At 30.2% G+C, this 16,806-nt stretch overlaps 1 protein-coding gene and 1 long non-coding RNA gene across 3 annotated transcripts; one reads left to right on the forward strand and one right to left on the reverse strand.

Moving 5' to 3' along the window:
- The first annotated feature begins 11,459 nt into the window (after window positions 1-11,459).
- Window positions 11,460-12,448, forward strand: LOC145977125 (uncharacterized). Its single transcript, XR_014440420.1, has 2 exons — window positions 11,460-11,565; window positions 12,344-12,448. It is a non-coding gene; the product is annotated as an uncharacterized LOC145977125 (long non-coding RNA).
- Window positions 12,449-15,219: 2,771 nt separating this feature from the next.
- On the reverse strand, window positions 15,220-16,343 carry LOC145976812 (SNAPIN protein homolog). Of its 2 annotated transcripts, none has more exons than XM_083108239.1 (3): window positions 16,221-16,343; window positions 15,898-16,084; window positions 15,220-15,527 (listed from the first exon to the last, which is right to left on the reverse strand). In XM_083108239.1, exons 2-3 carry the CDS (start codon window positions 16,047-16,049, stop codon window positions 15,485-15,487), a joined length of 195 nt encoding a protein of 64 aa, XP_082964365.1. In that variant the 5' UTR covers window positions 16,050-16,084; window positions 16,221-16,343; the 3' UTR covers window positions 15,220-15,484. The 2 variants fall into 2 exon arrangements, with proteins under 2 accessions (XP_082964365.1, XP_082964364.1); XM_083108238.1 differs by having other exon boundaries at window positions 15,221-15,527; window positions 15,898-16,145.
- Between the last annotated feature and the right edge of the window lie 463 nt (window positions 16,344-16,806).

Raw genomic sequence — 16,806 nt, forward strand, 5'->3', positions numbered from 1 at the left:
GATAGAAGTAAAAACAGCAAATGGAATATACGAGGTGTGGCTATTAAATAACGAGACTGACGCTGTAAAACATTTTATTTTGATTTCATACATATTTACTTATTATCACCTTCAATATACACCCCTCCTCTATCCCTACAACGTTCCATGCGAATCTTCCATTGTTCGAAACAGTGCTGGAAGTCTTCTTCTGTCAGCTCCTTCAGGACGCGTGCCGCTTTCTCTTTCACAGCTTCAACGGACTCAAATCTTGTTCCTTTTAATGCAGATTTCACCTTAGGAAACAGATAGAAATCGCACGGCGCAAGATCCGGCGAATAAGGCGGATGGTCTAACACTGGGATGCTGTACTTGGCTAGAAACCTCTTGACAGACAATGCGGAATGAGCCGGCGCATTGTCTTGGTGGAGAACCCATGACTTGTCCTTCCACAATTCGGGTCGTTTTTTCCTTATTCTTTCACGGAGTTCAGCAAGAACGTGAAGGTAGTAATGTTGATTAATAGTTTGACTTTCAGGAACCCAGTGAAGGTACACAATCCCATGAATATCGAAAAAAACAATCATCATTGCTTTGAATTTTGATTTACTCATTCGAGCTTTTTTGGCTCTCGGTGAAGATGGGCTCTTCCAGTGCATGGATTGGCGCTTCGTTTCAGGATCATAAGTAAAAAACCACGATTCGTCACATGTTATTATCCTTTCCAATAAGTTTGGGTCATTTTCAATGGCATTCAAAATGTCAGTACAAACATTTTTGCGAGTTTCTTGTTGTTCAAACGTGAGAATTTTAGGCACCATTTTGGCACACACTTTTTGCATGTTAAAATTGTTATGTAAAATTTGCCGTACGGATTCTTTGTCAATTCCTACAGTTTCAGCAATTGCACGAATACTTAACCGACGGTCAGATCGAACCAGATTACCGATTTTTTCGATATTGTCATCTGTTTTTGACGTGGAAGGGCGACCCGGGCGTGAATCATCTTCAACGTCTTCTCGGCCATCTTGAAAACGCTTAAACCACTCAAAAACACGTGCACGCGATAAACATTCATTGCCATACACTTCTTTCAATAAATTATAAGTTTCAGTAGCGGTTTTTCCAAGTTTCATGTGAAATTTCACAACAATTCGTTGCTCTATTGTTACACTTAACATTTTTCCGGCGAAACAAAAAAACAACTCTAATGCGAACAAAGGCTACGGCTATACGGATTTGTTTACAGAAGCGAGAGGCACTGCATTCGAAAGAGAAGGCTTCACGCTAAACAGTTGTCGGTCGCTGGCGTTTGGCGCATGCGTACTTCTTCTGTAGCAGTGTCAGTCTCGTTATTTAATAGCCACACCTCGTATAAGCGCGCCACGAAAAATGTAGCTCTTTTACCTATAATAAAAGATTAGTTGAACAAAGGTTCAACGGTGGGGAGAATGTACAGAAGCGTTTAAGTATTGCGCGCATAATAGATAAGGGCGCTGGCGTAGCCGAGTGGCGACATCGTCGCCTGCGTACTTCCGTTCCTTCTTCTCTCTGAGAGACGACAGCCTAAGGACGTGCGTGCGAATATAGGTAGATAGAATTAAGGATAAATGATTATAAAACAAAAAGAGTACAATAAAGTTAGACAGAACGGTAGGGGTGGTCTCCAAGCATAGACAGAAAACATCCATTTAATTTAGAAGAAAAAATACTTCCAGGGAGGTTTTAGAATAGCTGATTCCGAATCTGACGTCAAAAATCCAAAATTTATAATGGCGGATCCAATATGGTGATTAAAATTACAAAAATTCTTCTGGTTTGAAATGCTCTACAGTTAGCCAATAAAAATTATAGTTTTCAGGGTTTACTGCGAGAAGGTTGCAGACCGATTTTAAACCCCTTTCTGTACTTATTTTAACGGGATGCTTGATTAAAGTGAGTCTCTTCACCTCTCACTATTCGAGGTGCTTATTTATAGTGAGTCCCCTCGCCTCTCATTATTCGGGATGCTTATTTATAGTGAGTCCCTTCGCCTCTCTCTATTCGGGGTGCTTATTTATAGTGAGTCCTCTCGCCTCTCACTATTCGGGGTGCTTATTTATAGTGAGTCCCCTCGCCTCTCACTATTCGGGGTGCTTATTTATAGTGAGTCCCCTCGCCTCTCACTATTTCAGAAATTTATGTATCCTCAATTTTTTAAATTATTAATTTATTGAGAATAATTTTTACAGTACTGATATTCCGTAAAAAAGTGTGTGATGCAGAAAAATTTCTTACACCACGCACACCTTGTTACGGCAATAACTGTGCATAAATCGCAAAATGCTGCACAATCTTTGAAACAAAATTTTACGGGATTTCCAAACTCAGGTGGTTTTTCTTCCAAATAACCGCTTTTGTGCCACGCGTAACTCATAAGATTTGAAAATCTGGGAGAAGAAAACTTATTATGAATCAGTGATTGGATCTTACTTATATTATTACGGAGATGTAAATTTACATTACAGTTGTAGAGAATGACAATGTCGGAAAAATGTCTCAAGAAGTTTTTCCACGGCCTAAAGAAGAACACATCAAGAGGTTGAATCCTACCAGTTGTTCCTGTAGGAATGGTTTCTATTTTGAGGTACTCTTTTGTTCTTCAAATAGGTTCAAAAGTTTATGAATTTTGACCACTCCACGAATCTAATAACAAAATGGACTTTTCATTAGACGCTGGGAGAAAAACTTCTTGAAACCATGATCTCACAAGACTTTATGTTAATTTTCCCCAATTTGATGCTTTCACAAGGACATTTTCAGATTTAAAGAGGTTGTTTTGCACTATAGGGCCAAATGTTCCATTCTTTTCCTGCAAAACAATTAACAAAGGTGATAACAAAACACCATTTGCAGAAATTAAAGGCTGTATGGTGTAGCTATGAGTCATAGAATTTATTGACTGTGCCAAACTTTCTTCTGTTTGTGTCCCTTTAAACGCTAAAGTACGTCCCGTGTGCATTTCCAAATTAAACCCTGATTGATCAGAGTTAAAAATATTTTCTTTTTCAACTAACAAAATTTGTTGCTTCACATTCTCTACAAATTCATTGGCACTGGCTTCCAACTGATTTTTATCAGCTATAGATTTCTGCGTTACGAATTTATTAATTTTCCTGAAAACAATGCCCATGTCTGTGTTTGAATTCGTTCACCCACTTTACAGAAGCTGTAAATAAATTTGATGACAAAAAAACTTCATCTTGTGCTTACAGAGCCCACTTACGAATGTCTAGATCGTGTACTGTTACAGATTTTTTTACAGCTTCTTTAAATTGATCTAAAACAATTTCAGAAATTTTTTTTAGCTTCTCCAGTCGATTTCCGCCACGTGCGATCTGTTCTTCCCACCTATATAATTGACACTTCGAAGTCAATCGTTTAAACCTTATTTTAACTGTTTCAAATTTTAATTTACGTTTTTTCTCCGATTTCCAATACTCAACAGCCTTTTGCTTATATTCTTCATCAATTTCTTTGTCTTCACATTCGTGTAATTGGAAATTTGAGTTTGTTTCTATTTCAAATGTATTGTCATCGCTGTCTTCAATCGCACATGATTCTGATTGTATAATCAAATGATCTTCTTCAAATTGTAAAGTATCATGAGTTTCTATAAATAAGGAATTATCAATTGAATCCTTAATCAAAATTTCAAGCTGTGAACTAAACGCTCTCTCATCATCATTTTTAGAGGATTCTAAATTATATTCAGGTTGTTCAAAAGCTACTGTCAAAAGTTTTAAAATATTTTTAGGATTTATTAACATATTGTACAAACAAAAGAAAGAAATCAAAAAAACAAAAAATATAATATGATGTTTGATATAATGATGAAAAAATGTGATGTTTTACGAGAAAAATATCTACCGAAATTAAATTTCACAGCGAGTAGTTTATAAAACTTTTAAATTTAAGTACTTGAAGAACGGGGATTGGACTGCCGAATGCAGCTCTCACAGTTATCACTACCAACTTCGATCAACGCTAGTAGGGAACAAGGATAAGAAGCGGGAAGATTTATATCTAATGACAACCGGTGTAAAAATATTTTGTGTAACAAAAAGTATGACACTTAATTTTGGATAGATTCATCTAATGATTCAAATAAAAATGCATTAGACAATGCTGCACTCTAAAATTAATTGAATAAAATGTGTAGAATTCGTGTTTCACATAAATATAGCTCAAGTAAACAACTGGCAAACTTAATAGGTTAAAATAAATAAAATTACTTCTATAATGTATGTATATAAACTCTTATAAAAAAACATCCCAAAAATATCTGGAAAAATATATCATTAACTAAAATAATTTTATCGCTGCCTTTGGCAATCAAGCTCAACGCACAAGTATCTAAGGACCTAATAACTATATATGTTGCCAAACTGTCAAACTTCAATTATGAAAACGACCGATTTAATTTACTTTCATATAAATGCATATAAAAAAAGAAAAATGATTAAATATTCAATTACCCACTAATAACTTTCATACGTTGTTATTTAGAAAAAATTTTACACATGAGAAGCTTTCAAAGCATTTTTTCTATTAATTTATTTATGTAATATTTTCTGATTTCTATTTTAAAAACCACCCTTTTGTCATGAGATGCTGAGAGAATCGCCATATTGGATCCGCCATTTTAAATTTTGGATTTTTGACGTCAGATTCGGAATCAGCTGTACTAAAACCCCCCTGGAAGTATTTTTTCTTCTAAATTAAATGAATGTTTTCTGTCTATGCTTGGAGACCATCCCTAACGTTCAAAGGGTGGTTTCTACCCTTAAACCCGCACCATTGCCGAAATAAAAAAATACGTGTCGATTATTTTTCGATGTTCTACAAATGTACAAAGTTTCATTAAAATCGATGAGTTACACTTCCGTAAGTCTCCTTGTTAGTGAAAATATGTTGTGCTGATGATTTTCCATAGTTTTAACGGCAGTTTCTGGACAGTTCTATAAAAGTTCTATCCTTTGGAAGCATTTTTACGCAGAGTTCCGACCATGTACTATTTTATAAATGATTTTTTACAATTATATTATTAATTTTTGGAATATCGATCTAAAATTGCATATATAGGCTGAACTATAGCAGAACTATCGAGAACTGTTGTCAAAAATAATAATTTTCAACGCATTTTAATACTTTAGACGGAAAGTGTCGTGCTGGGTTATTGTAAAAAATTGTTTAAAAAATAGTAAACGGTCGGAACTCTGCGTAAAAATGTTTCTAAAGGATAGAACTTTTATAAAACTGTCGAGAATTGCCGTTAAAACTGCAGAAAATCATCAGCACATTTTCTAAGCGAATGTGTTGATGGACACGATATAATATAATTCAAAATATATAATAAATAATTAATAACACGATATACAGGGTAGGCCATTTTAATCTACACACTGAAATATCTCAAAATCCATAAGTTTAAGACAAAAATGTTTCAGACAAAAGTTGTATGGTTTCGAGGGAGACATAAGATCGTGCCATTAGTTTGACCTCGAAGAGTCACCTGAAGGTCACGTGAAGGTCACCTCCAACTTTTTAAATGGGATACCGTATATGCTTTTGCATATTCTTATAGCTCATCTCGAGAGCTTTCCAAAACACTATAATTAAGTTAGTTTTCATTAAGTACTTTCCAAATTATGAGGCTTGAAATCATTTCTTAATTTTACATGAACCGTAAAATATCTTGTAAAATATTCATTTTTCGATTATCTTACCTTAATACTTTTATGTACAAAATAATGAGAGGAATCAATTGGTGTATAGAAAACACATAATTGTTTCGAAAAAAAAATGTAATTGTTAATTGCAAATTACATTTCTTTTCTTCGAAATTCAATTATGTGTTTTCTTCGAAAGTACTTAACAAAAACTAATTTAATTATAGTGTTTTGGAAAGCTCTCGAGATGAGCTACAAGAATATGTAAAAGCATATAAGAGTGTCCCATTTAAAAAGTTGGAGGTGACCTTCGCGTGACCTTCAGGTGACTCTTCAAGGTCAAACTAATGGCACCATCTTATGTCACCCTCGAAACCATACAACTTTTGTCTGAAACATTTTTGTCTTAAACTTATGGATTTTGAGATATTTCAGTGCGTAAATTAAAATGGCCTACCCTGTATAATTCAAAATACAGGGTGTTCCTAAAAGGTCTCGTCAAACTTTGACCATAGATGCTACGTATCAAAACAAAGCAAAATGTCCATATAAACATGGGTCCGGAAATGCCCCCCTTCTGAGATAACACAGAGTGAAATCACGTATCTTCATAGTCCTATTTGGCTCAATCACTAAATCCTCTGGACTTTTTCGTTTGGGGATACCTCAAGAGTCTTGTTTATGCTCCACCGGTTCCTGATCGACAGGCTCTGCGCAATCGTATTGTTGAGGTATTGTTGGGTGTAACACAATTCGGGGTACTCCCGGAATTCTCGAACATGTTCGACAATCCATGGTGCGACGCTGTGGAGCGTGCATTGCTACTCATGGTGGCCACTTTGAACATCTTATCTGATGCAAATCATTACTACAATGATTGAGCCAAATAGGCCTATGAAGATACGTGACTTCACTTTGTGTTATCTCAGAAGGGGGGCATTTCCGAACCCATGTTTATATGGACATTTTGCTTTGTTCTGATACGTAGCATCTATGGTTAAAGTTTGACGAGACCTTTTAGGAACACCCTGTATATAATAATTCATGAAAGTATTTTGAAAAAATTCCTTCATGATGCAACACGAATAAAAACTTTGTCTTAAAAGTTCTGAGTGCTTTCGAGAGCTTTCGAACCTTTGTTAGCCAGTGGAAGTTCTTTTTGAGGTCGCTAGCTTGTGATTCGCACCTAGTGTCGAAATTTTACCCGCCTTCTCGAGATTGGTCATTAACCTACGCTTGAACCATTGTTCTTGTTTGCGAATTGACTAAGACGCATACAATAAACTCTATTGTAAGATCATCCATTATTCTTCCGAAATTACCGTTGACTACTACTTCGAGTTCTTAACTTCGATGAGATCAAAAGAGTCGAACTTTGAGCTGCGTCGTTCGTTTTAATCTCGAAAATGAATAACTTGATAAGGGCGTTTAAATCATTATAATCACGGTTGTTCGACGATTATTGCATTCTGAAAGATTATAAATATTGTATAGAAAATTGTCATACCGCTCGTAACGCGTTTTAAATGATCAAATAAATAGAAAATGATTGACAAAAGATCAAAAATTTAATTACAATTAATCAAATTTTATAAATGATCCAAATGATAAATCAATAATAATCAAAAGGAAGGCAATTTTAGACCAAGCAAAGCGCAGGTGATAATGCGTGACAAAAGAAAATTCAATAATTCTTTATAAATTCTATAATTCTTGCAAACGTTTCGGTCTCTTTCGGACCCTCTTCAGTGTGACACAATAATATTAATATAAGATATAAAAGAGATACAAAAATAAATAAATGAAAATTACTGTACATACAAGTCGAAAGATAAAACTGTGCGTTGTTAACAGACAGTCCGTTGTTAGCTTGGAGTCTATCATGACGCAATTGAAAATCATTTCTTTACAACGTAATTTTCTGATTTATCTTTCAACCTTTCTACAAGATATTAAACCATTGGTTTGCCATGGGGCTGTCGCTTAAACATTGACTGCACGCGATCCTTTTTTCTAACGTGCGTTCTTTGGAAAAACGTCAGGTTGGATGGATTTCGATGGGATGTGTTTGAGCGTGAGTTTAGTGGCCAACGGAATCGTTTGAACAATTAACATCAATGTTTTTTAAAGGCGGACTGTTGTATGTTGCGAGGGATGGTGAGGATTGTCATGTAATATCGTTGCGTTTTTTGGAAACAATGGATATTGTATTGCGCCGCGGTATTTGCGTTTTATTCTGCTTTTATTTTAAATTCTTAGTGGTATTTTCTTTTGTTTGACTGTGTTTATTTTTACAATTTTATCTTCCGACCTGTACAGTAATTTTCATTTATATATTTTTGTATCTCTTTTATTTCTTATATTAATATTATTGTGTCACACTGAGGAGGTCAATCCTTGTTATGTATATTATATTATTACGTACGTCACATTATATCACGCCCCGCATCACGAAAGGGACCGAAATGTGTGCAAGAATTATAGAATTTATAAAGAATTATTGAATTTTTTTTGTCACGTATTACCATCTGCGCTTTGCTTGATCTAAAATAGCCTTCTTTTTGATTATTATTGAGAAAATGATTGTTTCGCTGATTGATCATCCGCAGATATCAGATCATCCCCAGCTTACGATGTGAGAAAAGGAAAAGGCTCAGTCCCTTCTCCCCCTCTTCCATCCGTAAGAGTATGTAAACGCAATTTTTCTACTCGCTATTCAATGAACGCTCCGTCTTCAAGGTACGCTTTCGAACCTCTTTTCCTTTCATCTTTCTAAAAAAATTCTCGCAAAATAATTTAGAGATATATTGATACGCACGAGTGGCTCGAGCTCATGCCTTGTTATGTATATTATATTATTACGTACGTCACATTATATCACGCCCCGTATCACGAAAAGCAATGTGTCGATCTTATTATGTAATAATAAAGTAACAAGGTATTTGTTAACATAACAAATTCTTATGAATCAAAAATATACTTTAAAAAAATAACTAAAAAAATACAATTAATCTTTCCGCTTATCAAAAAATAAAAAATTATAATAAAAATATTGTTCTTATTAAACAAAAAAATTATTATATCGAGTTAAGAGTCTACGTAAAAAAAGAAATATAATTTCTAAGGGATTTCGATGAATTTTGGGACGCAACCTATATGTTCTAAGCGCCAAGTACAATTTTTCATTTACGAAAAAATCAATTTCAGGTTTTCACGTCGGTACGTTCTTTTATTTGTGGCAAGTTAGTGTGTGGTGATACTAAACTGTGCCTGTATATATGCAGTGTTATTCAAATATAAATTTAAACAATATTTCCTACAAAAAAAAGATATTATAAACATTTGGCTGGATGCAAATGGGAGAGAATAAAATCTCTAATAAATTCTGCATACAAGAAAGATGAGATAGTAATACTATGTATTTGTATTGTCATTAATACCCATACAGCACAGAATATTGGAGCAATATTATTAATATTGTTGCAACAATGCAATATTGCCACAATATTATTGCAATGTTCTGTGCTGTATGGGTATTAATATTGCATGTTAAAGTACTACTTTTAAAAAAAAGGTAAAAAAAGGTGCTAAGTCCGCGTAAAAAACAGTATATGTATTTGCAAAATAGTGTATTATTAACTGTAAAAAACTATTGTAAAAAACCTGTCTCCAAAATAGTGTTATTTTAAAACTGTAAAAAACTACTGTAAAAAACCTATCTTCAAAATAGGATTATTTTAATCTACAAAATAGTTATTTTAATCTGCACAAAATAGTGTTATTTTAAACCGTAAAAAATTGTTCTACAAATTATTTTAATTTTGTGTAAAATTGTATATCCTACAAAAATAATGATATCAAAAAAATTGCGCTAAGTGAAAATAAAAACTTATAAAAATATTTTAACCAAAAAAAGTTATACAAAATAGTTGTTTTAATTTTCTACATTATATCCTAGAAAAATGATGATATCCAAAAATTACGCTAATTGAAAATAAAAACTTAAAATATTTTAACTAAAAAAAATTGTACAAAATAATTGTTTTAATTTCCTACAAATAATATTAAAAAGTTGCGCCAACTGAATAAAAATTTTCACTATAAAATATACATTTCTTTTTTATTTCCAATATTAAAAGAAAAATGATATTAAATGAATTGTAATATATCTATTATAAAAAATCGTTGAAAATATGAACAATCATATACATTGCAATAATCATATGCATATATCCTGAAAAGTTTAATTAAAAAAAAAAAAAAAGGAAATGATAATACAAAATACAAAATTAAAAATTATTAAAAAAATTAAAAATTAGATATTAATAAAAAAAAAAATTTATTTAAAAATTAAAAATTAATACATATAAAAAAATTTTAGTTAAAAAACTTAGCGCTGCTAATTGCATTAGCACATTATTCAACGTAGCAGCGCTAAGTTTTTTAACTAAAATTTTTTTATATGTATTAATTTTTAATTTTTAAATAAATTTTTTTTTTTATTAATATCTAATTTTTAATTTTTTTAATAATTTTTAATTTTGTATTTTGTATTATCATTTCCTTTTTTTTTTTTTTTAATTAAACTTTTCAGGATATATGCATATGATTATTGCAATGTATATGATTGTTCATATTTTCAACGATTTTTTATAATAGATATATTACAATTCATTTAATATCATTTTTCTTTTAATATTGGAAATAAAAAAGAAATGTATATTTTATAGTGAAAATTTTTATTCAGTTGGCGCAACTTTTTAATATTATTTGTAGGAAATTAAAACAATTATTTTGTACAATTTTTTTTAGTTAAAATATTTTAAGTTTTTATTTTCAATTAGCGTAATTTTTGGATATCATCATTTTTCTAGGATATAATGTAGAAAATTAAAACAACTATTTTGTATAACTTTTTTTGGTTAAAATATTTTTATAAGTTTTTATTTTCACTTAGCGCAATTTTTTTGATATCATTATTTTTGTAGGATATACAATTTTACACAAAATTAAAATAATTTGTAGAACAATTTTTTACGGTTTAAAATAACACTATTTTGTGCAGATTAAAATAACTATTTTGTAGATTAAAATAATCCTATTTTGAAGATAGGTTTTTTACAGTAGTTTTTTACAGTTTTAAAATAACACTATTTTGGAGACAGGTTTTTTACAATAGTTTTTTACAGTTAATAATACACTATTTTGCAAATACATATACTGTTTTTTACGCGGACTTAGCACCTTTTTTTACCTTTTTTTTAAAAGGGTAATTTTTTTAGGGATATCACTCTTTTTTGTACTATATGTTAAACATCTTTAAATAAATGAGCAAAGAACCCGCCACCACCCCCGTCATATTTCATTAAAATTCGACGGTCCTCTTTGCTTACTATATAGATATTCAGATCCTTCAAACTTCTTTGCTATTCTTATTGCAAAAATAACGGATAATTACAAATCAATATGTCATTAGAAATCTACATTTATTATTCACAATTAATACTTATAAATCCATTAATGAATAATCGTTGCTTTGCTTATCTAATTCATCATTGAATATATAAATGGAACGGAGAAAAAGTGAGTTATTTAATTCTATTTTTAATAGTAAGGAAAATAAAGACAAATTATCAAGAGACACGGTAGTGTTGGCAACTTACCTAAATATTTTTTCACAGTTCATAAATAATGCAGAATATGAAGCAGTCTTCACGAAATTATTGTTGATACATTACAACATTCTTTAAATGGGACTGTTCGAAAGGGTTTTCTATCATTTTTATACAAATATTTTATAACTTATATTATACATTTACAGTTCCAGAAACGAAAAAGAACCAGCAACAATTAATGATAATGAAACTCACAAAAGGTAAGCAATGATTATTAATAATATCTATAAAGATATTTTATAATATAATTTATTATTTTATATATTTTATTTCAATCTTTTATTATAATCTTCTATTATATATGTTTCACGCATGATACTGTTTAACTTTTATTTAAATGTCTTATTATAATTCGTATATGTATTATACATACAAATACATATAATTACTCATCGCAATAACTAATGATTGTTATAATACATATATATTACTATATGTTGCATGCACAATACAAATGCATTATAATAAAAAATTAAAATAGACCATTAAAATTAAAACTAACCATTAGTTGTTGCGATACGTAACTATATGTACTTCTGCGTATAACACATATATATGTATTACAATAAAAGATTAAAATAAAGGTTAACCAAGTATTGTGTGTGCAACTCATATGCATTACAATAAGGATTAAAATAATAAAATATATAAAATAATAAAATATTATAAAATTTTTTATAGAAATGATAGATAACAATCTATTATTTCATTATAAAAATGTTTTATAATCTATTTTAATATTTTATTATCTTAATCTTTTATTATAATGCATATGTATTGCACACACAATACTTGGTTAACTTTTATTTTAACACTTTATTGTAATACATATTGTAATACATATATATAATAAAAATATAGAAATATATAATAAAAATAGATGACAAAGAATTAATTTTTATTTTAATCTTTTATTGTAATACATAATATAAAAATATTTTATATTGTACAATATATTTTATACATTTCTATTTTCAGATCTAACGAAAAGGAAAATGAAGAAAATCCTAAAAAGTAAGTGTAACACATTATATTATTAATACATATGCGTAAGAAATGATAGATAACAAGGGAATAAAAATTTATTTTACTATTTTTATTGTAATTCACTTATTGTAATTACTTATTTTTTATTGTAATTCATATTTGTGTTGCACACACAATACATATATGCATTACAATAAAAGATTAAAATGAAGATTAATCATTTATTATCTATCATTTCTACTATCATTTCTAAACATATTTTATAATATGTATTTTATATGTTTCCATTCTTTCAGAACCTACAATATGGAAGAAATGGAGCCAGAAATTGAATTGTCGTCCTTTCTACGTGTTGAGGCTGAAGCGGCTTTAAAAGAAAATATAATACTTAAAAAAAAAATACAAAAATTAATGGAAACACAAAAATTAATGGAAACACAAAAAGAATCGCCTCCACCAACGATGGCATCACTACCACCGCCACTGCCGCCGTCAACGTCGTCACCGCTGCCATCGCCGTCAGCGTCGTCACCGCTGCCACCGCCGCCGTCGTCACCGATAACGACAGCGGGGCAAGTAAGAGGTAAATAATTTTGAATTATATAATTGGCACGTTAATTATAAAGGAATCAGCTAAATGAATCAGCTATGTTAAAAGTTAATAAATCTATTACATTTTCAGATTTATGAATTTAACATTGCCCAAAGTATTTTTAGCCTTCTATAGAATTAAAATTTGTATTTTCATGAATTTTTGTGTCGTATAAATTATATTTTACAAAAGAAATTTTTAATTCACAAATAATTATTTTTATATTTTAAAAGGCTAAAAGTATTTTGCGTAATGTTAAATTCATGAATCTGAATGTACATATATTAAAATTAGATTTATTAACTTTCAATATAGTTAATCCGTGCAGTTCTTCTTTAAATATTATATTCAAATAAAATAACATTAAAATATTTCTTTTATTGTAGAACAACCGCGTGCACGATGGGCTAGAGCGGGACGGTCGAGAGGACGAGGCCGAGGCCGAAGTTCCAATCCAAGAACCTCAGCCCGTTATAGAAATATTTTTAATTTTTATTAATATTTAAATGTGTATGCGTGTGCGTGCGTGTGTGTGTGTGTGTGTGTGTGTGTGTGTGTGTGTGTGTGTGCGTGTGTATCATCATAACATAGAATATTTTTTATAAATGTGTCTTTTTGTTTTTTCTTTCTATGCTTTGCATAAACTACTTTTTATTTTTCATTTCCTTTTGCAAAGCATAAGCTATTTTTAATTTTGAAAATTTAAATATTCTATGTTATGATGATATAAAAAGATGTTTGTATGTGTGTGCATGCGTGTGCGTGTGTGTATGTATATCATCATAGCATAGAGTATTTTTTCTTTCTATGCTTTTGCATAAACTACTTTTCATTTTTTTCATTTTTAATTTTCTTTCGCAAAGCATAAGTTATTTTTAATTTTGAAATTTTGAATTTCAATACCCTATGTTATGATGATATAAAAATATGTTTGTGTGTGTGTGTGTGCGTGTGTATATGTGTGTGTGTGTGTGTGTGTGTATACATCATCATACATAGAATATTTTTTTTTATAAATGTGTTTTTTCGTTTTTTCTTTCTATGCTTTGCATAAACTACTTTTTATTTTTAATTTTCTTTTGCAAAGCATAAGCTATTTTTAATTTTGAAATTTAAAAATTCTATGTTATAATGATGTGTGTGTGTGTGTGTGCGTGTGTGTGTGTGTGTCATCATAACATAGAATATTTTTTATAAATGTGTCTTTTTGTTTTTTCTTTCTATGCTTTGCACAAACTACTTTTTATTTTTCATTTCCTTTTGCAAAGCATAAGCTATTTTTAATTTTGAAAATTTAAATATTCTACGTTATGATGATATAAAAATATGTTTGTATATGTGTACATGCGTGTGCGTGTGTGTATGTAATATCATCATAGCATAGAGTATTTATTTTTTCTTTCTATGCTTTTGCATAAACTACTTTTCATTTTTTTCATTTTTAATTTTCTTTCGCAAAGCATAAGTTATTTTTAATTTTGAAATTTTGAATTTCAATACTCTATGTTATGATGATATAAAAATATGTGTGTGTGTGTGTGTGTGTACATCATCATAACATAGAATATTTTTTTTTATAAATGTGTTTTTTCGTTTTTTCTTTCTATGCTTTGCATAAACTACTTTTTATTTTTAATTTTCTTTTGCAAAGCATAAGCTACTTTTAATTTTGAAATTTAAAAATTCTATGTTATGATTTCTTTTAAAATCGCTTCAGCCTCAACATGTAACGATGACGATAATTCAATTACTGACTCCATTACTTCTTCCATGATTAGTTTGTGCGTGTGCGTCTGTGCGTGTGTATCATCATAACATAGAATATTTTTTATAAATGTGTCTTTTTGTTTTTTCTTTCTATGCTTTGCATAAACTACTTTTTATTTTTCATTTCCTTTTGCAAAGCATAAGCTATTTTTAATTTTGAAAATTTAAATATTCTACGTTATGATGATATAAAAATATGTTTGTATATGTGTACATGCGTGTGCGTGTGTGTATGTAGTATCATCATAGCATAGAGTATTTATTTTTTCTTTCTATGCTTTTGCATAAACTACTTTTCATTTTTCATTTTCTTTCGCAAAGCATAAATTATTTTTAATTTTGAAATTTTGAATTTCAATATTCTATGTTATGATAATTTTTTCTTTCTATGCTTTTGCATAAACTACTTTTCATTTTTAATTTTCTTTCGCAAAGCATAAATTATTTTTAATTTTGAAATTTTGAATTTCAATATTCTATATTATAATGATTATATCAATTGCAATAAAATGAGCATTATATTTTTTCAATGCCATTGCTAGAGCTGTGATGACTATACTAGAACCACTACCTATTTCTAAACAAATCACAGGTTTCATCGCATGCAGAATGTCTAAATCTTCTTCCAAAGTATCTATTAAAAGATACGAATCCTCAGAAGGATCATAAACTGTCTTGAGTTCTTCATCTGATAAATTAACTACTGGAGTTTCCATAATTTATGGTGAAAATTGTAAGAAATTTCTTTTATAAAACTTGCAAAGTAATCAATGTTAAGTAATAACAATCCGCTGCTTCAGCTCTATTTGACATATCCTATAACAAAGAGAATAGTTATGCATAAAAAATAATACTCTTCGCAACTTTTGTACGCAACTTGTAGTACATGATAGAAGCACAATTTTTTATAACATTCCAATAATTATATATGAAAATTGAAAATGATTTTCAAAATGCTCAAGAATTCTTGTAAAATAGGTAACAATAAGATATATATGTTGCTTGTGTAAGTAAATCGCAATTTTTTATCGTTACAATTCGATGAATAAACATATATTTTGCAATAAATAGTACGTACTGTGAAAGAAATATAAGAATAATAAATATACGTAAATTTGCAAGAAGAAACGCGAAAAATAAATGTTACTATTATTGCATGCGCGCTGAACAGAAAACTTGACGTCACCTTGTGGCGCGAATTCTCTCGTCCAGTTGATCCACCGTAGGTTTCAAGAGACTCATAAGACCTTCCGTTAATGCATCCCGCGTCGGATTTTCGCAAAAGTCATCTATCTTGTCGTCGATAGATGTATTGTCACTCGCTGTGTCCACGTCCATGTTATAGCTGTAGTGAAGTAGACACTACCGTGTCTCTTGATATATATATATATATATATATATATATATATATATATATATATATATATATATAATCTGAAATAATAATATAGATACAATCTAATCTAAATATATAAATGTTATATGTATATTATTATTTTATATAATTACCTGAAGTGACACACTTAACCTTTTACAACATATTTATAAGCACCGTTAACGCCACAGAGCGCTACTAACGCTGCGTCGCGTGAATCACTGCTAGCGCATTCTTGTGGCAGACGTTGGAAACGTATTTCTGTATATTCTTTGTTACGTTAAGAGGAGTTGACGATGACTATGACGACGTTTCTTAATTGAAATTTTCACATTTCAGACTTTGCATCATGATATCTCCGTTTACAGAGCACGTAGCGCAAAAATAAAAACACTTTTATTATTTAATTTAAACCCAAGCTATCGATTAATTCTACTAAGAACTCGATCCGTTGAGCGGTTATATGAGAAATAAAAATATCGAGTTATACTCTCAATCCGACTCGCGTAATAATACACGGAGTGCATTTTTTTGCTTACGCTGGGACTTAGCAAAGACACTACCGTGTCTCTTGATCATATATGAAAAAAAAAAAAAAATTCCTTCATAATAATTTTTGTACACAGGACCGAAATAAAATATTTAGAATAAAACAATTGGACAAAATGGCGAGCCCCAAAACATAAAAAGCTACTAGACTCGGTGTGCTCGCTAAAAGAG

Source organism: Camponotus vicinus, unplaced genomic scaffold, assembly GCF_025532165.1.
Source record: "Camponotus vicinus isolate PSW18456_S1 unplaced genomic scaffold, iyCamVici1.0 SCAF_9, whole genome shotgun sequence".
NCBI lineage: Eukaryota > Metazoa > Arthropoda > Insecta > Hymenoptera > Formicidae > Camponotus > Camponotus vicinus.

Bases quoted from the DNA above. Each gene is read 5' to 3' on its own strand.
- LOC145976812 (XM_083108239.1), bottom strand. From the start codon at position 16,049: ATGGACGTGGACACAGCGAGTGACAATACATCTATCGACGACAAGATA. The intron at 15,528-15,897 runs GTGACGTCAAGT...TCTTTGTTATAG, and splicing joins GAGAGAATTCGCGCCACAAG to GATATGTCAAATAGAGCTGA.